At 38.6% G+C, this 27,730-nt stretch overlaps 2 protein-coding genes and 1 long non-coding RNA gene across 9 annotated transcripts; 2 read left to right on the top strand and 1 right to left on the bottom strand.

Moving 5' to 3' along the window:
* Positions 1–899: 899 nt before the first annotated feature.
* TRIM13 (tripartite motif containing 13) lies at positions 900–13,384 on the top strand. Of its 6 annotated transcripts, none has more exons than XR_009530274.1 (4): positions 900–999; positions 1,260–1,435; positions 1,552–1,664; positions 6,884–7,058. XR_009530274.1 is itself a non-coding variant. In XM_060079841.1 (4 exons), the coding sequence occupies exon 4, from the start codon at positions 11,804–11,806 to the stop codon at positions 13,025–13,027; it is 1,224 nt and encodes a 407-aa protein (XP_059935824.1). In that variant the 5' UTR covers positions 900–999; positions 1,260–1,435; positions 1,555–1,664; positions 11,796–11,803; the 3' UTR covers positions 13,028–13,384. The 6 variants fall into 6 exon arrangements, 5 of the variants coding, with proteins under 5 accessions (XP_059935824.1, XP_059935821.1, XP_059935825.1 ...); XM_060079841.1 differs by lacking the exon at positions 6,884–7,058 and adding an exon at positions 11,796–13,384 and having other exon boundaries at positions 1,555–1,664; XM_060079838.1 differs by lacking the exon at positions 6,884–7,058 and adding an exon at positions 11,796–13,384.
* On the bottom strand, positions 7,151–27,730 carry LOC132477477 (uncharacterized). 2 transcript variants are annotated; one of them, XR_009530275.1, is made up of 4 exons: positions 27,525–27,730; positions 26,221–26,279; positions 24,798–24,864; positions 7,151–8,022 (listed from the first exon to the last, which is right to left on the bottom strand). It is a non-coding gene; the product is annotated as an uncharacterized LOC132477477 (long non-coding RNA). The 2 variants fall into 2 exon arrangements; XR_009530276.1 differs by lacking the exon at positions 7,151–8,022 and adding an exon at positions 9,221–9,328.
* On the top strand, positions 14,763–19,002 carry KCNRG (potassium channel regulator). The gene is made up of 2 exons (XM_060080265.1): positions 14,763–15,343; positions 18,762–19,002. Exons 1-2 carry the CDS (start codon positions 14,763–14,765, stop codon positions 19,000–19,002), a joined length of 822 nt encoding a protein of 273 aa, XP_059936248.1.

The following is a 27,730-nucleotide window of genomic DNA, read 5'->3' as shown; positions in this document are numbered from 1 at the left end:
TCCCCCAAGATGGCAAGTTTTGGAGAAGCCATCCTTTCATCTTTGCAATCTTCTTGCAACCGCTCCTTGGTAAGTGCTTAATGCTTTTGCTGTTAGAGAAGGTCCCTATACAGGGCGCTGGACGTCAGAAGAGTGAGTCAGGCTAGCGGCTGATAATTTAGAGCCTTACTTGAGATTTTCCTTCTCTCCAAAGAAAAGGGCGGTGGTGTTTTTCCTAAAAAGAAACCTTGAATTGGGTGGCTAGTGTTCGGCCTAAAGCCTGCAAAGAAATACATAGATGCAAGGTGTGGGTGGGTGCAGTAGTTAACTATTTTGATTGTGCTGCGGCTGGAGCAGCGCGGGCGCCCGTCCCACCCACCCCGGGTTGTGGGGTGCGGGGTGGACAGTCGTCTCCGTCCCCCCAAGCCGCTGTGGCCGGGCCTCTGGTCCTGAGAGATGCAGATGAAGCGGTGTGAAGGGTTGGGCTTTTTTTTTTGTTCCTAAAAATGCAACGAACAAAAAAAAAAGTACAACAATCCAAACCCAACCATCTTGTTGCGCGCCGGCTTTCTTCCCAGGCGGCTCCACCGGGGACAACGCCGCCTCCCGTCGCCCGCGCTCGGTCCAGGCCGAGCCCGCGGGTCTGCGCGATCCACGTCCCCTTCCCGGCGCCCGGGGCACGGCGCTTCGCGGGCGCGCGCAGCCCCTCTGGAAACGAGAAAAGCCAGCAGCCGGGAACCCTCCCCTCTCCCAGGCGCACCGCGGCCGGCGGCGGTCGTCGGTGGCGGTTGGAGATACCGGAAGGACTCCCGCCTCCCCTCACCCACTCACTCCCCGGGGGTAAGGCGAGGCCCGGGCTGGGAGGCGGACCGAGGTGCCGAGGGAGGAGGGCCTTGGGGCGGGGCCCGTCGGCGCCGCGAATCCATTTTGCAGCCGTTCCGGCTCTTAGCGCACGGTGCCCGCGGCTGGAGGACTGGCCGCTGCGCGGCTCCCGGCGGGTCCCCTCCAGCGGCCCCGGAGGTCCGAGATAAGTACCCGCCGCCCGGGTCCTTACGGGGAAGGGGGGTGGGGACTTGCCCTGGCCGGGCAGGCACCTGCGTGAGTCGGGGGGGCTGGCGGAGAGCTCAATCGGCGCTCCAGTCCCGGCTGCACAGCGGAAAGCAGCCAGGCCCCGGAACGGGGGGATGGGGAGCAACGGCGTGCGGGTGGGCGGCGGGGGCAGCGCGTCCGGGCTGCTGAAAACCTGGTCCGCTACCCAACACGCCTGGGTTCACTTCCAGCGCCTCGGGATCGCCTACAAAAGAAAAGGCGACCATGAACCGGAGTCAGAGCACGCGACCACCCCCTGGCACTGAACCTGCGGAGGCTGCCTGGCCCCGTGGGAGGGCGCCCTAACCGAGAAGCTCCTTAGCACAGAGATGGCCAGCCTCTCCCATGCTCCTGGCTTTTTCATCAGGTCCTAGCAGGCTGGCTTTATTTGTGGGGGATGATTGAAAAAATTGAGGGTGAAGACTAAGGACCCTGTGCACATAAATGCATAATACCCTCTCTTTCTTTGTTCTTTCTTTACAGTAGTCTCCAGTCACGACGTGAAAAAAAAAAAAAACAAAACAAAACCAAAACCTGATTGCTCTGCCCTGGGAAATAGTAACCCTGACCAATACACCTGCTTGCAGGGGACAGAGGTAAACTACAATACTTTTCCCTACGTTAAAAACAAATAAACAAACAAGAACCAACAAAAAAAGAAAGCACCCAATTTCGTCAGGCCCAGAACCTTTCAAAATTGAACTCTGTGTAGAATGTATGTGTTCCCACCCTCATGGATGGTCTTTGTTCTTTTCATATTTTGTCAAAACTCAGAAAAATTGATTCCATACTTGGAAATTCTTTATGTGACAATTATTTGAAACGTACTATAATCCAAAGATTCATACTGCAAAAGAAAAGAGGCTACAATAGCTTTTCTTTCTTTTTTCTTAATAGGTTTCTTTTTCCTTCTGTGTCACTGCTGCTAGGGCTTATACAACAGGGCTTCAGTTTTCTGACTCTACAGACCTTTATATAAAAGGTATTTTAAATGCAGAATTTCTTTTACATAGCCACTCCCTCTGGTAGAACTTGATGGAGCTATTGATTAATTGGTTATACTTCTGTCTTGCACAATAAGCACATATGTTTCTTCATGCTCTCCTATCTTTCCCTAAAAATACCATCTGTTTTGCACCAGCTGATGTACTAAACCTCTCTGGCAAGTCCTTCCATAACACCAGGTTATTTTCATGCTCTACATTTATTGGTTACCTGGCCCTACTTCTGCCATAGCTGTTGTTCAGCTATGCCCATTTCCACGAACATGCTTTGTACCTGCTATGCTAGGTAATAGTTACTTTGTCCTCCCTTGAAATTACAGTTCAAGGGAGTCCAACTCTCCTTTAGGACCTTTCTTGGTTAATACACTCATGCTCTAACATAACACTGTAAATGAGTATTTACAATTTTCACAGTATCTGTACACCTATGTAATTAAATCACCTTACACTTATGTAGCTCAGTAGTTTACAAAATTATCACACATTACTTAGTCTTTCCAAGAACATTATGAGGTAGGTACTGTAAAAATCCTCATTCCATGAAGGGTAAAACTAGTGCTTAAAGCTAGGTATTCAGATGCAGGTTCAGTGCTCTTTACCCTTCACTGGAGAACCTGTTACAACCTAGTTTGTAAAAATTATAGAATTTTAGAAGGGATTTAGAGAGCTCATGATTAAATTTCTCCATTTGATGAATGAGGATACTGAATTCCTGACCCACTTTCTGGATAGTGCTAAAGCCTGAGAATTGGGAAACTCAGGTCCTATGCCTTGCTTGCTGTGTGTACAATTTGGGGGAGCAGGGGAGGCTCAGGTTTTTCACTTGTAAAGTTAGGTGTTTAGCTAACTGATCTCTAAGATGTTTTTAAGCCCAGTACTTCTGTTTTATTCCTACCCCATAACTTTTAGCACCATATATTCTTATATATTGGTAATATGTAGACACATACTAATATTAACTGCCTTAAACTGTTTTATATTTTAAACTTAGGTAGGTATGGTAAAAAAGTGTATGGTAAAAAAGTATGCCTTTTTCTTATTTTTTTACTAAGCTCTATAAAAGTATGATTCTGTTGTAAGGTTGGGAATTGCATGGAGAGGTGGAGCACTGTCATACATCATTGGTCAGAGTCCAGAAAGTGGTATGTCCTTTCTGGAGGGAAACTTGGCAGTCTTTTAAAGAGCCTTAAGAATGTTCCTACTTGGGCTTCCCTGGTGGTGCAGTGGGTGAGAGTCCGCCTGCCGATGCAGGGGACACGGGTTCGTGCCCCGGTCTGGGAAGATCCCACATGCCGCAGAGCCGCTGGGCCCGTGAGCCATGGCCGCTGAGCCTGCGCTCCGCAGCGGGAGAGGCCACAACAGTGAGAGGCCTGCGTACCAAAAAAAAAAATTTAAAAAAGAATGTTCCTACTCTTTGACCCACCTAACAATTGGACTAAGACTTTTCTACAGAGTGTTCATTAAAATGTTATAATCCCCCCAAAACAAACAATCAGTAAGAAACAGCATATCCATAAGATAGACTGTCATGTTTTAGAAGAATTTATAACAATAGGGGAAATGTATATGATAAAACAAATGAAAAAAGTGGATACAAAGTTGTGTTATGCTTCCAGTTTTGTTAAAATATGTGTGTGTGCAAACACACAGGATTGGGAGGAATGTGCCAAAATAATGTTAGAAGAAATATACCAAAATAATAATAATGGTTATTCCTTGCCGATGTAACTATGGGTAATTTTTTCCTGTATTTTCTGAATTTTCTGTAATCACAAATTATTTTTATAATTTTAGAAAAACATAGTCCACTTGCATGGATAACCTCTCCAACTTCAGTATGGTGTCAGCTTTCTATGTCCTTTTGTAAGGCAGTTATCATACCTTTTATAGTAACAATACCTTTGTAAATGTGCTATATTTCTGAATTTAGGGCAGGAATTGACTTTTGGCTTATATTTCATCTTTTAAAATATCATTAGATCATTGGATTATCCATTTTTGTTATTCGTGAAAGACACTGCCATTATCATTACCTTGCCTTGGGACGCTTAGATACTAGAATGGTGCTAGAGGAATAGTACTCATAACAGTTAACCAAAAACAGGTGTCCTTTGACATACAGAATAGTTACATTCCAGTTAAGCCTTCTGTAAATATAAAGCAAATTCCCATAATGTGAACGCTTTCTAATTCATTTGCATTATAGATGTAAATATATTTCTAAGGAAAAGTTGCGCTGAAAATTTTTGCCAATAGTTTAAATTATTGTCTTTCCTGTGGCATAAGCACCACAAGTATATCTCCTTGGCAGTAACCTGGCTCCCCATTTAAAACTCCCAGAGGAGCTCTTCCTTTCTTCCCCTGCATATGCGCAGTATTGAATATGAGTGAGGAGTGCCAACATAGTATATAGAATATAGCCAACCTAAAACTTGCTTAAAGTTTAGCATAATTAGCTTTCTACTTGAAATATTTTCTAGATCAGTTTTACTTAAAATAAAATGCGTATATAATTCTACATGGAGCAAAAGGAACTTTGTTCAGACCAATTACACTTCCATCTCAGAAGTAAGTTCTTATTAGCAGGTAGGTAGTACTTATTAGTTATCCACTAAATACTTGTTTTCACTTGGCACAGTATTACATACTATGTAAATAATTTCACTTATCTACATAGATCTAGCTTGCTGTGTACTGAATGCTAGACTTTGACAGTACTTTCTGAAAGCTGGAATTAACCTCAAATGCAGAGCTAGATGATGAAAACTTTTAATAGATACCAACCTGTTGGGGATAATAATTTAGGTTAATGATTGCCAAGTTTATTGTTGTGAAAGAAGACAATTTGTTCTAGGGGTAGAATTTTGCTACCTTCATTTAAACCTGTTGACATTTATTTGGGAGAAAAGAAACCAGACATTTCTAGTTTGTAAAACCTTTGCAGAAGTCAGTAGTTCCAATTTAAGTTAATTTTAACTCTTAACGGGTAAAGATAAGTAATCTGGGTTTGGTTCGTACCAGACCAGAAGAATAATTTGGGCTGTATGTATGTTTCCTTCAAATTCAGACCCTCATTATATTCAAATTGATTTCATCTGGGTGGGAGAGAATGGGATTCAACACCATTCGGTGTCCTCATAGATTTCTCAGTAGTTGTACAAAAATGGGATAGGGATATCTGATCTAGCTGGTATCCTAAAACTATTGATTTAATGCTGCCGATTTACAGGATTACAGAATATCTTGGGTGATTATCAGGTAACACAGGGAGAAGAAAATAGGGAAAGAAACATAAGAAGTAAGGTAAAGAGGAGGTGTGAGATAAGGAAGGAATAAGAGGAAATCAAAAGATTTCATTCCTTGAAATAGAATGGGGAAGATGAGTTAAAAGAAGAATAAACAAAGGAAAAGTCGAGGCAAAATAGTGGCACAGAGAAGAAAATGAAGGAAAGGAAAAAACTCATTTTTTCCAAGTTTTTCTGGACTATGAAGGTAATGACCTAGTTTTTTTGTTTTTGAGACTGTCACCTTAGTCCAAAAACTTGTGAATTTTCTGAGTAGGTAGGCCTTCCAAGCTGCTGGACCTTCTGTACTAGGTTTATTTTGCCCTACTTATCAGGAATTCTACTAGAAATACCTTGGAGGAAATTTTGACTACTACTTATTCTAGGATAATGCCAGAAAAGGTAAGTTACTTATGTCTTATATGGACACAAAGGTAAATTACATTTTATTTGCAAGGGCCACATAACAATTAGATAAGCTATTTTAGATGCTATATGTGGTATATTTATTTTATTTTATTTTTATGGCTCAAGTTTTTTTTTAACATCTTTATTGGAGTATATGGTATATTAATTTTAATATTCCTTTTTTAAGTTATCAGAAATTTTGTCTTTTTCTTAATCACACTTTATCCTGTTTGTATCATATAAGTTTTAGAACAGTCTCTAAAAGCCAGAATGAGGTGTTAATAACACATTGATATAGAGTATTAAAAAAAAAAAAAACTTGAGGGCTTCCCTGGTGGCGCAGTGGTTGAGAGTCCGCCTGCCGATGCAGGGGACGTGGGTTCGTGCCCCAGTCCGGGAAGATCCCACATGCCGCGGAGCGGCTAGGCCCGTGAGCCATGGCCGCTGAGACTGTGCGTCTGGAGCCTGTGCTCCGCAGCGGGAGAGGCCACAACAGTGAGAGGCCGGCGTACGGCAAAAAAAAAAAAAAAAAAAAAAATATATATATATATATATATATATATATATATATATTACAATAGATATCCTTACATCCTCTACCTAGATTCAATAGTTGTTAATAGATTCTTAGTAAGTTTCAAGAAATGATTATTAGTGGATCTCATACTAAAATATCAGTATACTACTTGAAAATACAGTATACAACTTGAAAATAAGATTAACTAGTGGGATGAGAGGAAGTGATTTTTTTTAAAGGGGAGCTCTTTTATTCTAAGCTTTGTTCCAAGATAAGGTTGATTGGTGGCTGTCTGTTTAGTAGAGCTCACATAATTTAGTTTTGTCTATGAAGTGAGTTTCAGAATTTGCTATCTAGTTACTTGTTAGGTATTTAGATACTGCTTTGAAATTCCTGAATTCAAAGATGCCTCAAAGCAGGATGGAAATTTGATTTAAATCTCAGATATAAGGTATAATATATTGGCTTTTCTTTTTCTTCTGTAATGGGATTTGGAAAAGAAATCATGGGTATTATTTTGAACTTTATATTGCTATCAACTAATGAAGTTCAAAGATTTAATAGGAAAGTTTCTTTTAATTAAAAGGGTTTATTTATTTTAGGGCTTCCCTGGTGGCGCAGCAGTTGAGAGTCCGCCTGCCGATGCAGGGAACACGGGTTCGTACCCCGGTCCGGGAAGATCCCACATGCCGCGGAGCGGCTGGGCCCGTGAGCCATGGCCGCTGAGCCTGCGCGTCCGGAGCCTGTGCTCTGCAACGGGAGAGGCCACAACAGTGAGAGGCCCGCGTACCGCAAAAAAAAAAAAAAAAAAAAAAAAAGGGTTTATTTATTTTAAAATAAATTTATTTACTTTTGACTGCATTGGGTCTTCATTGTTGCACACAGGCTTTCTCTAGTTGCGGCGGGCAGGGGCTATTCTTTGTTGCGGTGTGTGGGCTTCTCATTGCGGTGGCTTCTCGTTGCAGAGCATGGGCTCTGGGCGCATGGGCTTCAGTAGTTGTGGTGCACGGGCTTAGTTGCTCCGCAGCATGTGGGATCTTCCCGGACCAGGGCTCAAACCCGCGTCCTCTACATTGGCAGGTGGATTCTTAACCACTGCACCACCAGGGAAGCCCAAAAGGTTTTATTAAAATTACCTTTTAAGAGTGAATAAAATGAGCACCTGTTCAATTGTAATCATTTGGGGTTGATCATATAAAAACAAAAGGGCCTCCAGGAGGGAGAAGTCATATATATTAACTTTTACTTCTATTTTATGACTCCTTTGTAAGTGTTGGCTTTTCCATTTTTAATATTCTGGTTGTTGTGTTACTGTTTTCATTTGCAGAGACTGTTGTTGCTATATACCCACTCAAGGTAGTATTGATCAAACAGTTTTCATAGTCCTCCTTAAGTGTGGGTATCTTGAATGTTTGCTTAAAAATAAATCTGTGGTGGTGTTATACAACTGTGCCTTTGTCAAAACTCATAGAACGGCATACTGAAAGGAGTGAGTTTTATTCTACATAAATTAAAAAGTATATTTTAAAGTATAAATATGGTAGGAAAATGAAGTTGAAAACCAGAGAGGTGGTAGATAACTAGGTATATATTTGGCTACTTTCTTTGTTGGTATAAAACTTGGGAAGTTGTTGGGAATTCCCTGGTGGTGCAGTAGTTAGGACTCCACGCTTTCATTGCTGAGGGCATGGGCTCAATCCTTGGTTGGGGAATTAACATCCCAGAAGTCGCATGGCGTGGCCTAAATAAGTAAATACATAAATACATAAATAAGTAAATAAATAAATAACTCTTGGGAAATTTTTAATTCAAAAGAAGAAATGAATCTTGGAAAACTTATTTGCCTTTATATACTTAACTTGACATTGGTTAAGTTGAAATTTTATCACTGGTGAACAGTAATTTTGTTCACATAAAATTTCTTGATATCTATATTTGTCCCCCAGAAGGGGGGGATATGTACCTTGGTTTCGTCAAAGGAAGCTCAATTGATTTATTTAGATTCTTATGTGTTAGCCACACTTTAAGAAAAGGATCTATAAGTTCCTTTACTGTGAAAAGCATACCCTTCATTTAGTGAGACTAAAAACCTTATTATGTATTTTCCTTTAAAACTTTTAAGGCAACAAACTTGCCATGGTTTCTTGGGTTGTTAGGCTATATGTCTCAGTTTTCTCTAAAAGTCAGCTGTGGAAGTGGTCACATAGTTTTGTGATTAAAGTTTTGAGTATAAAGCTAAGAAAAGAAAATAGTGTTTAGTTTTAATGTGGATTAAAATGAGAATCTTTAAATTATAAACCAAAATTTTTAAGTTATATCACTAAAAGTGGAACAATAGGATCTACCATGATTTTGATGCAATTTTTTTTTAAAAGGGACTTTCCAAATACCAACTTTTTTCCTCTGGTTCATTTTAAGAGCTGTAAATTGATTGTGGCTTTGGGATGACTGTTTATTATTTCTAAATTTTCCTGTGTGTGACATTTTCCTTTTGATCATATTTGATTGCCTTAAAACTCTTCCTGGTCCCTCAGTTTTCTTCAATTCCTGGTCCCTCAGTTTTCTTCAAATTTTCTCTTTGTCTTGGGTGCCCTTTTTCTCCTTCTCATGACAAAACTTGGTATCCGTTGTTTTTCCTTTTATTTACTTAATATGCTTGGATAGGATTCTCTGGAAGTATTAACCTTGCAAGGATGAGTAAATTAGGTTTACTTTATTGAATGCTGCTGCCACTACTTTCCTGTCTCTACAGTTTACTCCAAAATCTAGCCTTAGCATAAAATTCTTAGGTGAAAGACGACAGAGAGCAATGGAGGTGATAAAGTGTAGAACCCCAGGACTAGTGATGGAAGATCATCAAAAGTTTTCCTTCTTTGCTCTGAAGAGTCAGAGTGTTTTATAGCTGCTTGGTAACTTCTTAGAGAGCACACTAACCTCAGTCTCTGTAGCCGTTCTCTTCTCAGTGCTTTTCAGAGGTTGTATGATTTGCCATGTCACAGAAGATTTTTCAGAAAAATAAGCTTCATCACCATTTTTGCCGTGTAACACTAAATTTGACAGAATACTCTGCTTTAATTCTACATATATATGTATTGTATATTTGTAATACATATATCTCTCACAACCTAATAGAAAACCATAAACTAATTAGTCTTGCAAGTTCAGCTTATCTTTTTGTTTTTGTTTTTTTTTTTTGCTGTACGCGGGCCTCTCACTGTTGTGGCCTCTCCCGTTGCGGAGCACAGGCTCCGGACGCGCAGGCCCAGCGGCCATGGCTCACAGACCCAGCCGCTCCGCAGCACGTGGGATCCTCCCGGACCGGGGCACGAACCCGTGTCCCCTGCATCGGCAGGCGGACCCTCAACCACTGCGCCACCAGGGAAGCCCCTCAGCTTATCTTTTAAATACTATTTATCTTCTAGATTGTAGCTCCACTTGTGATTCTTAAAATTACTGTTAACATTTATTTACTTACTGGGACTTCCCTGGTGGAGCAGTGGTTAAGGGGCCCAGGTTCTACCCCTGGTCAGGGAAATAGGCCCCACATGCATGCTGCAACTAAGAAGCCCACGTGCCGCAACTAAGCGGGCAAGCTGCAACTAAGGAGCCCGCAAGCCGCAACTAAGGAGCCCACGAGCCGCAACTAAGGAGCCCACCTGCCGCAACTAAGACCTGGCACAACCAAGTAAATAAATAAATTAATTAATATTTTTTTAAAAAAGTATTATATAATAAAAATTACTTACTTTTGGTTATAAGATGGCATAGAGACTAGTAGACCCTATTTTGTTACTTTGGTGGTAATGTGATATGTGTGTGTGTATATATCCCTCAGTAAACTGAATGAGGACATATTTAGCACTATTTTTGGTTCTAAAACTTCAGGGATAAAAGTTTTAAAATGTACATTATAAAAGAATAAACTTGAATTGAGAATTGGTATTGTCTATGGTATTCTCTAGGTCAGAGATCTCAAATATTTTGGTCTCAGGACCCCTTTACACTTAAAAACTAAGGCTCCCAAGAGCTTTTATTTACATGTGTATTATATGTAGATATTTAACTGTATTAGAATGTATGATTTATAACATGCATTGGTGATTTGAACCAATTAGTTCACTGTGTAATGTAGATCTCCAAATAGTGACATATTTCATTATACATGATCTCTCCTCTAAAAAAGCCAAAACCCACATGTTAATATCACCACTTGTTTCATTACAAGCTCTTAAGTGGCAAATATATTTTCCAAAATCCAGTTTTCACTCAAAAATTCAACTTTTTATCATTGGCGAGAAATACTGTCATTTGTTTCCCTTGAAGTGATGGGTTCATTTTGTTCATTTTCAAAAAAATATCTGCCAGATACCTAAGTCTGCACAGCTATAGTTCGTCATTTGTTGTTTCAAGTAAAAATGGTGTTCCATGAAAAAAGCAGCTGATTTAGCTTGTAGCTCAATCACCTAATTGCTTTTCCTCCAGACAGTATCTGCTGGTATGCAGTAGAAATGCTTTGTGGTTACTTCATATTTTGTCACACAAAATATTAAAAAGACATGTCCACAAGGATCAAGATTTAGTAAAATGAGTAATTTTTACTGCTTCATCTAGAACATTCTAAAATGAAACTGGCTGCCCTCACCCCTGCCCCCACCGTGGGTATGTGGTGGTGAAGAATACAATAACCAGGAATCCAGTTTGGTGCTACCTGTTGCCTTGTTCGATTCCTGCTAAGCCTCCAGCAGTGTCTACTCACCATTGCTTTTTTTACAGTGCACTGCCAACACTGTGCCCAAAGTAAATAACATCTCAGTATTACTATGAAAATAGTATTGTCCTCACAGATGCCCTGGAAGAGTCTTAGGGACGCCCAGGTTTGTCCCCACTGGCTTTGATTACTGTTCAGTGGTTTGAAAACATATTCACTTAATTCTCTAGGGAAGAGTGAATTGCAGCTGTCTCATTTTATGTTTTTACCTCTGATTTGAATAATTGTAATCTAGCCTTTGAAATAGAAAAATATGCCAGTTTTTAATAAAAGTCTACGTGAGAGTGCAGGCTTGGATTTATATTTCTGTGCTGCTTTCTTTAAATAGCATACCATTTTATAATTGTGGGCCCAGACTAAAGAGCTCATTCTCTTCACACACTGAGTGGCTTTGTTTCTGACAGCTAGTAGTCAGCTCTGTTTTAAAACAAGCAGTTGGGTCCTGCTGGCTCAACTTGCAGTTGTCCTATTCCTAACCCTGTCTCAGCCAAAGACTGTTGTTGGAAAGCCCACACAAAGGCCTTGTGTACAGGGAGCCCTACTAATAAGGAGCATGTTCTAGTCCCAGCAGATTAAATCTGCTTTGGTGTGCATTCCTTTCACAAATTTCTCACTTATTTCCTTTGTTTGGTTATTTCAGTGAAAAATCATTTTTAATGGCTGTGAAGATAGTTTCTTCTAACTAGTCCATAGTCCAAATGAAGGGGTTACTGGAGTAAAATAAAATGTTTCTTTCTCTCTGGTAGGAGATGTGATGGAGCTGCTTGAAGAAGATCTCACGTGCCCAATTTGTTGCAGTCTGTTTGACGATCCTCGAGTTTTGCCTTGCTCGCACAACTTTTGCAAAAAATGCTTAGAAGGGATCTTAGAGGGGAACGTGCGGAATTCATTGTGGAGATCATCTCCATTCAAGTGCCCCACATGCCGCAAGGAAACTTCAGCCACCGGGGTCAGTAGCCTGCAGGTTAATTACTCCCTGAAGGGTATTGTGGAAAAGTATAACAAGATCAAGATCTCTCCCAAAATGCCAGTGTGCAAAGGACACTTGGGGCAGCCTCTCAACATTTTCTGCCTGACTGATATGCAGCTGATTTGTGGGATCTGTGCTACTCGTGGTGACCACACCAAGCATGTCTTCTGTTCTATCGAAGATGCCTATGCTCAGGAAAGGGATGCCTTTGAGTCCCTCTTCCAGAGCTTTGAGACCTGGCGTCGGGGAGATGCTCTTTCTCGCTTGGATACCTTGGAAACTAGCAAAAGGAAATCTCTACAGTTGCTGACTAAAGATTCAGATAAAGTGAAGGAGTTTTTTGAGAAGTTACAACACACATTAGATCAAAAGAAGAATGAAATCCTTTCTGACTTTGAGACCATGAAACTTGCAGTTATGCAGGCCTATGACCCAGAGATCAACAAACTCAACACCATCTTGCAGGAACAACGAATGGCCTTTAACATTGCTGAGGCTTTCAAAGATGTGTCAGAACCCATCATATTTCTGCAACAGATGCAGGAGTTCAGGGAGAAAATAAAAGTCATCAAGGAAACTCCTTTGCCTCCCTCTAATTTGCCCTCAAGCCCTTTAATGAAGAACTTTGATACCAGTCAGTGGGAAGACATAAAACTAGTAGATGTGGATAAACTTTCTTTGCCTCAAGACACCGGCACATTCATTAGCAAGATTCCTTGGAACTTTTATCTGTTATTTGTGGTAATCATTCTGCTGGGCTTTCTCATTTTCTTCAGTCCTACCATATTACTAGAATGGTCTTTATTTGATGAAATCACAACTTGGAAAGACAATCTTTCAAACTTTAGTTCCTACCTGACTAAATCAGCCGATTTTGTAGAACAATCAGTTTTCTACTGGGAACAGTTGGCAGATGGGTTTTTCATTTTCAGTGAAAGATTAAAGAATTTTACTTTGGTGGTGCTGAACAATGTGGCAGAATTTGTGTGCAAACATAAACTGTTATAAAATCTGTTTGAAGTACATAGTTCTGTGTCTTTTGTTAGAAATTTGTCAGAATACAGAGTGGTAGTTCAGATTTGGTCAAGATTCCAGTCAGATATTTTCCTCCACAAGTATTCCTTTCAAAAACAATGTCCTACACATGTTGTTGAAATTAGGTAGTATAAAGATAAAAGTGAAATTTAATACTGTAGTCCTGAACCCTCCTTCCTTTTTAAAGTGCTTTTGAAATAAGCATCCTACCCCTAATACTGGTTGTGTTTATGCTATGAAAAAAGGGGATGTGAGAGAGTACATGATTTAATATTGATGAGGTAGTGTAATAATGATTGTTCTTAAGCATGTAATAAAGACTACTTTTGTAAAGCAACTTTTTTTTGAGAGTGAACATTCTTTAAAAAGGGAATAAGATATGGATTGAATTTCTAACTTTTTCTGCAGAGGGTTGATTTCTTTTTTTGGTACAGTGTAAATCTCATGTAAACAAAAACTGGCATTACCTTATGTGAAGTTTACGTTTTAAGGAGGGTGGAGATTTATTTCAGCTTGCCTTTTATCTGCTTAGGTTTTGTAAATTTATCACCAGAGGAGTTTGGAGGTAAACTACAAAACTGTTAGGTGACTGTGCAAGCAAAGGCATGGGTAAAAACAAACAAAAAAACACATTGCAAGAGCAGGAAATGGAAAAGCCGCCTTTTTACTGGCAGCTAAGTGTTGTTCCAAAGTATCATGGCAACTGTACAACCAATCAATTCACTTGTTTAAAGAATTTTTTAAGAGTAGTAAGACTAATTTAACGATAGATGAAACAATCTATCAGCTATTATAAAGTACAAAATAATCAGCTAAACACTAAGGCTGTCCTATCTGCTCACATGAGATAAAGATGCCCTGTCTCCCACAGAACAAAAATACTTAATTTTTTCACCTTGTTTAGAATTCAGATGAAAACAAGAAGTGACTTTATCTTAGAACTGCTTTCAGTCAACCTTATTTCTGTCATGGGACAAGACATTCCTTGACAGTCCAGAGGGTCTTTACCCAAGTCCATTAATTTGATTGAGAGGAGGTAATACAAGCAGGGACAGGAAAAGAAGGTGGCAACTAAATTTCAAGTACAGAAGAATCATTCTAGTTATGAGAAGAGTAGTCAAAATAAGCTGCTAGTTGAGGTAATGACTGCCTTATCCCCAACTGACAATCCAAGATTAGCCACTAAATTGCTAAAGGGATATAAAAAATTAAGACAATGTTTATCTATAAATATTACCTCTGCCATGAGGACTCATAGTAGATAAGAGGTTTGGAGAGGGGGAATGCTTTTCTTCTCCCAGTATATATATATATATATATATATATATATATATATATAATTTTTAAATATAGATTTACAAGAGGTTTTTATGAAGGTTTTTTTTTTAATGGGATACAGTAAAGGGATCAATTTGACACATGTCCTCAGACATATTGGCAGTTTTCCTTAAACTATGGAGTTCCTCATCTGTTATTTTTTCATTCTGTATACTGTACGTTCCCAGGCAACTCTCAAATTTGTAAACACAGCTATGGACACACTATTTGCTTTAACAGTAGTTACCTGGAAATCGAGGTCTCTGTTTTTGTTATATTCCCCTCCCCTACATTTCTTAATCATATGTAACGTTTGTGGTTACAGGTTGATTTTCAAGTTCCTAAGTCTGTGCCTGATGGTTTGTAGCCTCCAGTGTGAAGCAAGAGGAAAATGAGTAGTCAGGAACTGGTCACTTTGAACGTGGGAGGGAAGATATTCACCACAAGGTCTTCAACCTTAAAGCAGTTTCCTGCGTCTCGGTTGACACGTATGTTAGATGGCAGAGACCAAGAATTCAAGATGGTTGGTGGCCAGATTTTTGTGGACAGAGATGGTGTTTTATTCAGTTTCATCTTAGATTTTTTGAGAACTCACCAGCTTTTATTACCCACTGACTTTTCAGACTATCTCAGGCTTCAGAGGGAGGCTATATTCTATGAACTTGATCCTCTGGTGGATCTCTTAAACCAAGAACACCTGCTACAGCCAAGACCCGCTCTTGTGGAGGTACATTTCCTAAGCCGAAACACTCAAGCTTTTTTCAGGGTGTTTGGCTCTTGCAGCAGAACAATCGAGATGTTAACTGGGAGAATTACAGTGTTTATAGAGCAACCTTCAGCACCGACCTGGAGTAGTAACTCCTTCCCTCCTCAGATGACCTTACTTGCACTGCCTCCACAAAGACCTTCTTACCATGACCTGGTTTTCCAGTGCGGCTCTGACAGCACGACTGATAACCAAACTGGAATCAGGTATTTTGTATTTTGAAGCCTCTATTCTACACCGGTTCCTGATGTTTCCCCTCAAAATTGAAATTTTCGCATTTCAGTTTTGGAAAAAAATGATTACTCAAAATGATTTTTTGTGGGGGGAGTAACCAGCAGAGTTGGGTGGAATGACCAGGTAATTATTGTCCAAACTGGGATACTTTTCAGAGTGAAAGAAGAAGTTGTTATTATGTGGGACAATAGGAATAAATCAAAATTGTCTAGGGAAAACTGGGACTATGGTCATTCAAGTTGTAGGAGGAAACAATTTTATAGATTATGTTCTGTTACTATGGAATGAGAAGTCTTTTTCTCCCCAAGGGTTTCTTTTCGTTGCTGGTATATAGTAAAGGCTCAACAGTTTGTCATGATTTCCTTACACTATGTACAGTTGTTCTTTCAGTCCTTCTGATTTGGCTACTGATTTTTCTCCATTCCACTTTATTTTTAAACACCATTAAGGCAGATATATCTCATGGCAAATCTGGTCTCCTGTTACATTGTTGGCACTCTTACACAACTCAAAATACTGGGATAGGCTGTCAGTATATTAAGGATAGTTGCTTCTGAGTCAGTCACTTTCTCCTCCTGTTATCCTTGGCTGGACCCTAAGGCGGATTTCCACTCTACTGTCATGGACACTTTTTTTTCGCCCCTTAGAAATGTCTTAATGCTGTCCCACTATTATTTTACTGTGAAAGCTGGCTTTAATTTTCAGGAGGGGAAAAAAAAAGGTCTACATATGTTCTTTACTGACAGTATTTAAATAAGATGCACGTTTTTGGGGTCAAGGTAGACAGACATATTTTGGGATATTTTCTTAACTTCTGCAGTAACCATAAGAAATGATCAATGTTTACCCCTCCCACAACATACCCCTTGGTCCTGCATACCAGCTGAAGAACCCAGTAGGACAGTAGGACAGTAGGACAATTCTTAAGTTTTTACGCTTTATAATTTCCTGCCTTTCCAAAGAGGCATGAAATGTCATTTTGGGGAAAGAGATCCAGCTAACAGGCTGATTGTGAAGAAAACCTAAGACCCTATCTTCACCTCAAAATGTTTTAAGATACCTCTGGGCACAGTTGGTGGGGTACTAACATAAATAGACGGGAACTAACCAGTTTTTTGTTTTTTAATTTGTATGATTAAGATCTTTGGGGATTCCTTTCTAAAAAGTTAAAAAACTAAGGAAAAATGGTGTCATTGATTTCAAGAAGAAACATGCAAGATAAAAAGTTATCCTGGAAATACTAAATGCTCTTTAAAAGCTATGCATTTGGAGAAAATGACTATAATCTTGAAAAACATTAGAAACTCAAGTTGGGATATTCTTTGTGTGTACACAGTGACAGTAGTTTTCCCTTTGCTGTTAAGTGTTTGTGTTTTACAAATAGTACAAAATTTTTTTTCATCTTAATGAGAGAATGACATTATATTTAAATTCCAAAATAGATAATTCCAAAACCAGAAGCTATTTTTAAAACTTTTTCTTGCATCCCCAAAGAGTATTCTTTTCAGTTGTTTGAAGTTTAGAATTTTTTTCAGCTTATAAGTGGTCGTGATTTTTTTCTATAGTTCCAATTTCAAAGTAGAGGTGGATAACCCAAATAAGGTGACATTATTGGGAGTTCAGGTGATCGGATGAAAGCTCTTGGTCTTAAGGGGCCCACCTTAGGTATATAATTATTTAGCTACAATCATTTTTATTTCTTGCTCACTCCTTGTGGTCTGAATCTGTCCATTCAGATGTTTTTCTTGAAGGTGGAAAGTGGAGGAGTGAGCCTGAACGGCTGCTCAGAGCCTGGTGTATCATCCAGCTGTTCAGTAATGTTCTACTAATATGATTTATCACTCTGAGGTCTTGGTAACCTAGCAAGTTGCTCAGTTATTATCTCTCAAGTTCACAGTACTAGAAATACTTGGCGCGCATCTTGCAGAGGGCCATACCACATTATCAAGTCAAGTTATGGTCACAGGATTCTAGAGTCTCTTTGGTAGCCATCTTCTATCTGACCTTTCCTTTATAAACTAGCTCAAATGGAAAAGTGTACTTGCCTTTTAAGTTTTAAAAATAAGTTTTGATTTTCCATTTCCCATTAGTTTCTTTTATCTTTTTTTTATGCCTTGAAATCTTCCATTTTTCATTTTGGCCTCTTAGGGAATCAAGTATTTAGGCCAAGTGATTTCTTGCAAGTACATTCCACTTTGTTATCACCTACTATATACTATTTGCATCTTAATTTTGTGAGACGTTCTGTAACATTTTTTCTCTTTGACAAAAGTTTCTAGGTTATAAAATCAAGATCTGGGGTTTGGGGGTAGATGAAATGATTTACTAATGTTAAAAATTTGCTGTATTAAACATAAATGTGCTTTTGATATGTACTTTGTAGTTTTATAATTCTTACATTTTATTATTGAATTTTTTTCTTTGCCTAGAATGAGTTTCTAAATGTGAGCTACAATAACCACTCTATCAATCATAATTAAAAGGAGGCTAGGGATGACCCCAAGGCTCTTTTTATCCCATAAAACCACAGATAGTTTAGGTTGCTGCCTGGAACTAAAGCCTTTTTTTTTTTTTTCACATCTCATAAACAAATGGTGGGAGGACACAAAGGATATAAAAATATCCTGATGGTAGATAAAGAAGGGGCAATATAGCTATATCTTTATGGACATGTTACGTTGACATTATTAAAGCAACATATAGTCAATCTGAAAAGTTCAGGTATATTTTTCTTGAATACTGTGTATCTATCGAGTTTTCCAGAAAGTTTTGTCATTTTGACTCCAGAAGCCTTTGGACCCCATGTTTTGCTCTTCAACAATGGACAGTTATTGAGAAAAATTGACAATAAAGTCTTCTTGACATTTAACATCTGCAAAATTTCACATGAAAAATGCATTTGATAGGAGAAAGTCACAAAAGAAAATTTGTAATGTCAGTGCTGGTAATGGGTAAAATTAGATATGGGGGAAACTGTAAATGTATCAGATGTTCATTAAAAAGATGGAATCAATTAATTAAATCGATTAAAACAATATTTAGTAAGTTGAAAACAAAATTTGGAAATAGTTAAATTACATTATATGAAAATTAAGCTAATTTAATTGTTTGATCAAATTGTTTGCTCCAGAAAATAATTTCTCAATGAAAATTCATCAATGTTAGCTATATTCCTAAATGTGGAATTAAAATGACTTTGGAGATCACAGCAAGGTCTCTGTTTTCCGTAGCCTGAAAGTCCTGGCTTGGATTTATAAATGAAGTCTTTAAAAATATCTGATCAGAAAATGGTTTGATACCTTTATTTGAGGTTATAAATCAAATATTTCTGTTTAGTTTTGCTGGTTATTAAAGGGATGTTTTATAATTGAACATTTTTGTGTGTCCTAGGTATGTTTCTATAAAACCTGATAACCGAAAACTGGCCAACGGAACTAATGTCCTCGGCTTACTGATTGACACTTTATTAATGGAAGGCTTCCATCTGGTCAGCACCAGAACAGTATCCTCTGAAGACAAAACTGAATGCTATAGCTTTGAAAGGATAAAAAAGCCTGAAGCTCTTGCCATGAACAAAACACTGAAACCAGAGACTACCCTCATGCCAGAGCAATCTCAGAAAAAGAAATGAGGTTCTCTGTTCTCTTTTAGAGTAAAAAGAAATTGCCATTTTCTTGTTTGGAAATTCCATATTTAGGGCATATATGTTAGTCAAATATGTACTCACCCTAACTTTCTGGCCTTCTACCATGCCATCTTTGGGCAACCACAGCTTAACAGTGCTTAGGCCACACTGACTACACGCTGCTCTCTAAACAACACCGTACACTTGGTGCTTTGGCACACATTCCTTCTACCTTCAATGCCTCTTTCCCTTTCTCTTCTTCATGAACACTTATAAAACGTTCAAGAATGGACTATGGAATCAGACTGCTTGATTTCTAATCCCAACTAAGTCACTTACTAGCTATATGGCTTGGGCAAGTCATTTAACATCTCTCTGCCTCAACTTTTTCATCTATCAAATGAGGATAATAAATGTATCTCCGGGCCTCCCTGGTGGCGCAGTGGTTGAGAGTCCGCCTGCCGATGCAGGGGATACGGGTTCGTGCCCCGGTCTGGGAGGATCCCATATCCCGCGGAGCGGCTGGGCCCGTGAGCAATGGCCGCTGGGCCTGCGCATCCGGAGCCTGTGCTCCACAACGGGAGAGGCCACAACAGTGAGAGGCCCGCATACCGCAAAAAAAAAAAAAAAAAAAAAAATATATATATATATATATATATATATATATATATCTCCCTTATAGGATATATGAGGATTAAAGGAGATAATGTAAAGCACTCAACACACTGCCTGGCACATGGCAGGCACTCAGTAACTATCAGTGATGATAATGATGAAGAAGATGGGTGACCCACTTTCAACTGTACCTCTTCTGTAAGGCCTTGTTTTCCTCCTTTCCTAGGCATAGTAATCAGCCCTTTCCTCTATCTAGACTTACATGCCATCATAAAAACAAATTTTTCTCACTTGAATGTGAGCTCAATCCACTCAACAGTTTTAACTCTACTATGTGCAAAGCACTGTGCTGACCACTTGTTGAGAAATACCTTTGTTACCAATTAGCACCTACTCTGGTAAAAAGCTTTTGCATATAACTTCTACTAACATTTAAAATACACATATTACTTTTTTAAAAATATTTATTTATTTGGCTGCGCCGGGTCTTAGTTGCAGCATGTGGGATCTTTTAGTTGTGGCATGCAGAATCTTTTAGTTGTGGCATGCGAACTCTTAGTTGAGGCACGTGGGATCTAGCTCCCTGACCAGGGACCGAACCTGAGCCCCCTGCATTGGGAGTGCAGAGTCTTAGCCACTGGACCACCAGGGAAGTCCCCTACACATATTACTTTGACTTAGTGAGTCCTCTTGTAGGAATTTCTCTTATACACATGTCTTTAAAACGTTAGGATAAATATCTAGAAAGGGAATCATTAGATCAAAGAGTACCAAGTACTCTGCACATAGCAGGGTTAAAAAACATTGAGTGGAAGCAGTTGAGAAGCATTTTAAAAAGTACCATTCATTCATTCAAAAACATCTGTTAAACATTTGTTGAACACTATACTAACTTTTCAGAATTAAAACATTTACTCATGACAAAAATCCGTATTCTCAAGGAACTCACATTCAAGTGAGACAGTGTATCATCATAACAGCGAAAAATTGGAAGTAAACTCAAAGTGCATCAACAGGGAATGGGTATAAATTATGGTTCATACAGTGGAATACCGTGCAGCCTTTAAAAAGAATGAGACAGCAGTTTATAAACTAAGAAGGGAGGGTTGTCAAATATATACAAATTGAAAAAAAGCAAGGTGTAAGACAATGTGTAAAGGGGAAAAATATATTTCCACTTTATATGCAGTACCTAGTTTCCATCTGCGGAAAGATATATGACACTCATATAACTATATTCATGGAATTTTCAGCAAAGATATGTGTCACCTGTAGAGAGGAAACTGGGTGAGTGGGGTTTGGGTGTGGGAGGAAGATTTACTTTTCATCAGACCAGGTAGGTCTTTTTTAAAAAAGGAAGAAAAAGCCATACCTGAAAGATTGTGTGTGTGTGTGCCAGGGTTGGAGGCATGTTATGGCATAGTATGGCCTATTATCTCATACTGACATAAATTTTACTCTTCCATCCTTTCTGTGAAACCCCTACAGTTAGTAAAGAAATTACACTCCAGAAATTTCTAGTAATTACTTATAGATTTGTGTACTAAGTTGCAGGGAAGAAAGGTTTTTAAAAAAAATTTCCTAATAGTACCTCAAAAGATTATGTATAATGGAAAAGTGCAAAATACTTCAAGATTAGTAACGTTAAGGTTAGCAACGGAAAATAATGGCCCAAATAAGAAAAAAAGCCTTATGAATGAGTGTTTTGTTTTTGGTGGCACACATCCTCTCTTTACTGCAGAAAAAACCAACTTAGTTGTTTTAGTCTGTCATCTTAGTTTTGGGGATGATGTGTCTGGCCTGGTTCCCTTGCTAGCATCATATTCGAGGGCACAATATTTCTAGTCTGCTAAGTTTTGGGCACGCGTGTGATTTAACTAGCTGGGTGTAGTTGGCATGGTTATATATGTTACACTGTTTAATTCCGTATAGGGCTTTGCTGATAAGATGATTCAAAACTGATAAGTGGTTAAAAGAATAGTGAAGCAAAAAATACTGTAACTACAGGTTGGCAAGGAATAAGACAGGAAATGTTTAAACTGCTATTATGTGTTCTTAGTCATTCACACTTGCCGGAAATTAGCTTGAGATGAGAAATAAAATGTTCTTTTTAATGTGCTAATAGAAACATGACCCTATGGAAACATGTAATATATACACGTTTAATTAATTCAGTCAGAAAATATTTATTGACATCTACTGTGTGCCAAATACTATTCTAGACACTGGGGAGCAAGGAGCTGCAAGGAGCAAAAGAAGGTCTTCCCTTCTAGAGCTCACTAACTACAGTTCATAACACTGACAATTGGCTTAAATTAAAATAACTTAAGCCTTTAATTAAACAGTTCCTCAAAAGTCATGGGTTCACAATCCAGAGGTTTTTAGAAGGAGATAGTTAACCAAAATTTAAAAATGTATATTATTCATTAGGAAAAGTGTACTTTCAGAGTGGATTGAGTTTCTTATTTTAGTAAATATTTTAGAGATGATATTATCTGGAGACACATCTGTCAAGATTATCTAAGTAATAAGCCTCTTGTCTTCACTCCAACATAGAGTGGGGCACTGTAACTGGGATGTCAAGACGTGCAAAAAAGAGTCTTGTTTTAGAAAAGGAGGCAGGCATATGGCTGGAAGAAAACAGGCTTATGTTAGATGCACCACAGGCAAATTTAAACTCTTGCCTGCTTTAGGAAAAAAAAAAAAAGACTTTAACATCTTCATATGAGCATCACTTAACTTCTCGACTGAATTGATTATAAGAAAATCATAAGAAATTATAAGAAAATAATGGCAGAAGCTTGTCTTGGCCAACCAAACTGAAAACTTTAGTCTATCAAATCATATACTCCTATCAATCCATCTCAGATACACAGGTATGAGTCATCACAAAGCATGGTTTGTCAGTCTTAATGATACCAGTGATAGTTGGGCCTCCCCTATTCTTCCACTTATGTTTGTTTCAGCCTCTTTCCATCACCTACAGTTTCATTTCTGATTAGGCACTAAAGATTTTAGCTTATTCTTGAACCTCAACAATGTAACCTTATAAGTTGTTGGAAGTTCTCCCTACAAAGATTTTCTGAAAAGGAGCTCTGGTGTTGAATTTTACTCTCGAATTTAATATACAAGTCATAATTACAAAGAATCTACAAGTCATAATTACAAAGAATCCTTAGGTTATGTTAAAGTCAAAATTAATTCGGGCTGCTTTCAAAATATATCTGAATTCAGGAGCCTGAAGTAATATAAAATGGTCAAGGGAAAGGAGCTTGAGAAATATATGATTTAGGGAATTGTAAGCTGTTTCTATTTGTCTTGTATTCTGTTTACATCTGACAAATGTCAGCTTAGTTTTATAAGTCTTTGTATTGGTTCTCTATCATAAATAACAGAAATGGTCACATTAACAGAGACCTTGCTGGAATAACAAAAGACTTGCTAAGACCTCTAACTATCCTATATTCTACTTTTATTTTTCCTCTGTGCTGGGGAAGTTGACTCTGTAATAGCACACTTAGCAATGTAAAAGCCACTAAGAGGAAATTTTTAAAAAGAAATTTGGGAAATTTTATTACCTTCCTGGAGCCAGTGAACCCGTGGAAAACACCAGTGTGACATCAAACTTAGTGTTTTAAACAAAAGTTCAAGAAGTATGGAGATGAGATGAAAATATATTACTAAAAATACTTAGATTTCTGGAAAATCAACAACATCATAAAAACCATAATTACTCACCAGCTTGGTCCCAGAACAGCTTTGTCATGAATTGTTAGGCCTTCTATTGGATCTATCTGAGATGAAAAGTTATGTGCAAATTTCACCAAAAGACTCATCATCTCAATATTTCTGAGCTCAGAAAATGCCTTAATATATATCTAAGCTATGAGGTCGATCCAACTCCCAAAATATTTTAATAGATTAAAAAGCTAACACCTTACATGGTGAAGGGGAAATGAGTATTAAGCATGGCACAGAATAAATAAGCAACAAAACACAGCAAAACAAATAGGAATTTGCTCCCAAAACTGAAATGTGCCTAAGACTTATTTAATCATACAGAGCTTTCTGCACCTTCAGATTTCACACCAACACCTCAAATCCATAAATCATTGTTTTAAAGTGTTTTTTTTACTCTATCAGTTGAGTAAAACACACCAACTACCAAGTGTTTCTATTTCATGTTACTTTTCTCATTTCACAATCTGGTAAGAATTTGAATGTCTTTGAGTTCCCAAGTTGGAAGCCAAACAGGAGAGGTTTATCTTACCCTTCTTGTAATAAGAGACCCCAAGAAAGTCTGGCTGAATGTCTGAGGTTCCATGAGTTCTTTTAAGATGAGGACTGGGATTGTGCTTTATATTGGTCTTTATATTCCCCCACAGTGCTGGACATGTAAGAGTCTTAACTGAACTGAACTGAAAAATTTGGAACACTATAGTCTCAGTAAACAGGCACTTGGAAAAACAAGAATTATAGTAGATTCAAAGATAGATGAGGATACTTTACATAAAGAGTCTGAAAGAGTTGATTCAAGTTAAAGACTACAGAAAAAAACCCATGGTATCTTCTACTAGAAGTTTATGTGGGTAATCACACAAAAAATGAGACGAAAGTCTAGATGTATATAGAAATACTAAGTAATTGAAAGTTATGCAAAACTGGACTTTCCTGGTGGGGCAGTGGTTAAGAATCCTCCTGCCAATGCAGGGGACACGGTTTCGAGCCCTGGTTCAGGAAGATTCCACATGCCGTGGAGCAACTAAGCCTGTGCGCCACAACTACTGAGCCTGCGCTCTAGAGCTTGCGAGCCTCAACTACTGAGCCTGTGTGCCACGACTACTGGAGCCCATGCACCTAGAGCCCGTGCTCCACAACAAGAGAAGCCACCACAATGAGAAGCCCGCGCACCACAACAAAGAGCAGCCCCCGCTCACTGCAACTAGAGAAAGCCCACGCACAGCAACGAAGACCCAACGCTGCCAAAAATAAATAAATTAAAAGAAATAGTTATGCAAAATTATACATTTAATCAGAGTAAAATAGCTCAGTCAAAACTGGAATATACCATAATTTGCTAATAAAAATGCAATGCCACGAGTGCTTAGTAATTAAATAAATATTACCGGAATACAAATTCAGAATGAATGTTACATGACTATAATCAATATTAAATCTTGACTTACCTCCATAATTTAGGAGTCATGAAAAGATAGTCGAAGTCATCAGACCAGGCACATAAGTCAGATGCAACTAGGATGGAAATATAGAAACAAATGTTCCCAGTTCTGGATAACCTGCCTTGAAGACATAGGTTCACTGAATTTGGATTAATCAAATGGTTCAAGGATTTAGGTAAAATGGTATAAAAGACTCTGGTATATTCAGAAGACATGTTACTGAGTTTTTTAAAGGCTATTTTGGATACATAGATTAACATTTTAGGTTTCCTTACATATCATTAAAGTAGAACATATTAGAAATTTAAAACATAGAGTAATGTGGTATTTCTGTCCCATGATGGGCATGTAATTACTAGGTAAACAGATCAAGATGCTTTGACTTTCTAAATAGGAATCCTATAAAACAAGTTTTAGCTCCTAGAAAATCAAAATACTTGCTTTCAATTAATTAAAAAAATTTTTTTTTGTTTTGCTTTGGTCACTTTTTAAACTTCTGGCTACAATTTAAGCAGTACTGAATTCCTATTTGATTTTTTTTGGCTAACACGTTTCTTCAGAAGCAAACCTAATTTAGGGTGAAAAGGAGAAAATGTTTTAGACCTCTTAGACAGAAGCTTTATTTCCTCTTAACTGTGTTTCTCCATCAAAATCAAGTATTCAAATAAGGAATCTCAATTATCTAAACCTATTTTTGGCCATCTTCTGGAATTTCTTGTTATATCTCTTTTGAAATGCCACAGTTGCACTCTTGGAAAACTTGTCTTCCTGGTTTTCAAATTTCTGTTTATTATTACAACTCTTCAGCCAGAATGCCAGGTCTTTGTGCTGTACTGTGTCTTGAAACTGGAGACCAGCACACTTCCCACAGTTCAATTACTTGCTTTTCCATTTGAGAAATTAAAGCCATGTCAATTTTATAGTTTTAACTGACTGAATTATTTGGACTTTAAGTTCTCAATTTCATTCCCTCAATGTAATACTGGGAAAGATCTTTGTTTAATGAATAGAAGCAAAGGTAAGGTTCAAGAATAATTAGGGGCTTCCCTGGTGGCACAGTGGTTAAGAATCTGCCTGCTAATGCAGGGGACATGGGTTCGAGCCCTGGTCCGGGAAGATCCCACATGCTGCGGAGCAACTAAGCCCGTGCACCATAGCTACTGAGCCTGTGCTCTAGAGACCACGAGCCACGACTACTGAGCCCATGCGCCACATCTACCGAAGCCTGCGTGCCCGAGAGCCCGTGCTCCACAATAAGAGAAGCCACTGCACTGAGAAGCCCATGCACCCGCAACGAAGAGTAGCCCCTGCTCACCACAACTAGAGAAAGCCAGTGCGCAGCAATTAAGACCCAACGCAGCCAAAAATAAATAAATAAAATAAATAAATTTTTTTAAAAAAGAATAATTAACACATTTTAGTCACTGACCTTCATAACTGATACCAGTGTAGGGTTTTCCTATAGGCACAAGCTTGAGATATGACACTCTAAGAAAAAAAGGAGAGTTTTAATTCCATTTTGGAAATGTTCATTTAAGACAACATGCCTAATCAAATAATTTTTTTTATGTAAATGTGTTTATGTACTTCTTTTTAAAATAAAGGGATATACTGTCTTTAATAAAGAACTTCAGTTAGCTTGTCTACCCTTATCAGTTTTGAGTGGATAACTGACAAATTTACCTCTCCAGCCAGACTTTTACATAGGATTCCAGTTCTGTATATTCAGCGACTTTTTTTTTTTTTTTTTTTTTTTTTTTTTTTTTTTTTTGCAGTACGCGGGCCTCTCACTGTTGTGGCCTCTCCCGTTGCAGAGCACAGGCTCCGGACGCGCAGGCCCAGCAGCCATGGCTCACGGGCCCAGGCGCTCCGTGGCATGTGGGATCTTCCCCGACCGGAGCACGAACCCGTGTCCCCTGCATCGGCAGGTGGACTCTCAACCACTGCGCCACCAGGGAAGCCCTTCAGCGACTTTTAATCAAAGCATTTCAAAAGGAATGCCTGGATATCATCTTAAATTCAATATTACAAAAATGGGACTCAAAATCTTTCCTTCTCAAACAAGCTTCTCTTAACTCTCTCCTTTCAGTGATACTATCATTGTCTTCCAGTACAGAAAATGTGTAATTTTTTACACCCCCCCCTTTTATCCAACTCATCATGATGTTCTACAATTTTTTCTTTTGAAATATCTTAAATTTATTCTCTTCTCTCCATTCTCATTGCCACCATTCTGTTCAGGTTTTCTTCACTCCTAGATCACCACAGTAGTCACATGCCCAGTTTCTTTGCCAACAGACTTTCTTAGAATCCTTCTATATATAGTATAGCCACATTTAATTTCCAAAAATTCCATTATTTTTTAAGTTTTCATTATTTTGTTGCAAGAGGCCATAATACCTCCCTATTCCTTGCTATATCAAGACTAAGAGTCCTCTAATTGGTTATCTAGGCAAAGGCCCAATAACTTAGTTCTAACCTGGTTATCTAAATTCATGTAACTTTTGTCTCAGGTCTTAAGGCAAAGGTCCCAAGTTACTTTTGGGGGAATACTGCATTCTATTTTGGCTGCATTCTATTTCTCACCCACAAACCAGAAAAGTCCACCACTTGACAATTCAGTGCATCTTATTTACAAGCATTCAGGCCACAAATTACAAAATGAAGACATTTTTTTATTGAGTCAGCAGAGACAACTGTCTAGTCCCCCTGCAATTCCCTAAAGTTACTTACAGTTTTGAACTGAGGAGACCATCTCATGTGGCATTTATCGCCCTTTACTAGAGTGAGCTGTTGTCTGGCACTTTGCTCTGTAGGGACAATGTGTTTTCTGCTTCCAGTCTCAGTCCTTTCTCCACATGGTCTAGGTACCCGTGATATAGTCAGTTCTCACTTTTTTTTTTTTTTTTTTTTTGTGGGGGCAGTGGTGATGTCAAAAT

The sequence above is a fragment of the Mesoplodon densirostris genome, chromosome 17 (assembly GCF_025265405.1).
Source record: "Mesoplodon densirostris isolate mMesDen1 chromosome 17, mMesDen1 primary haplotype, whole genome shotgun sequence".
In the NCBI taxonomy this organism is placed as follows: domain Eukaryota; kingdom Metazoa; phylum Chordata; class Mammalia; order Artiodactyla; family Ziphiidae; genus Mesoplodon; species Mesoplodon densirostris.
The sequence above is the reverse complement of the archived record's forward strand: the minus strand, read 5'-3'. Positions and strand labels throughout refer to the sequence as shown.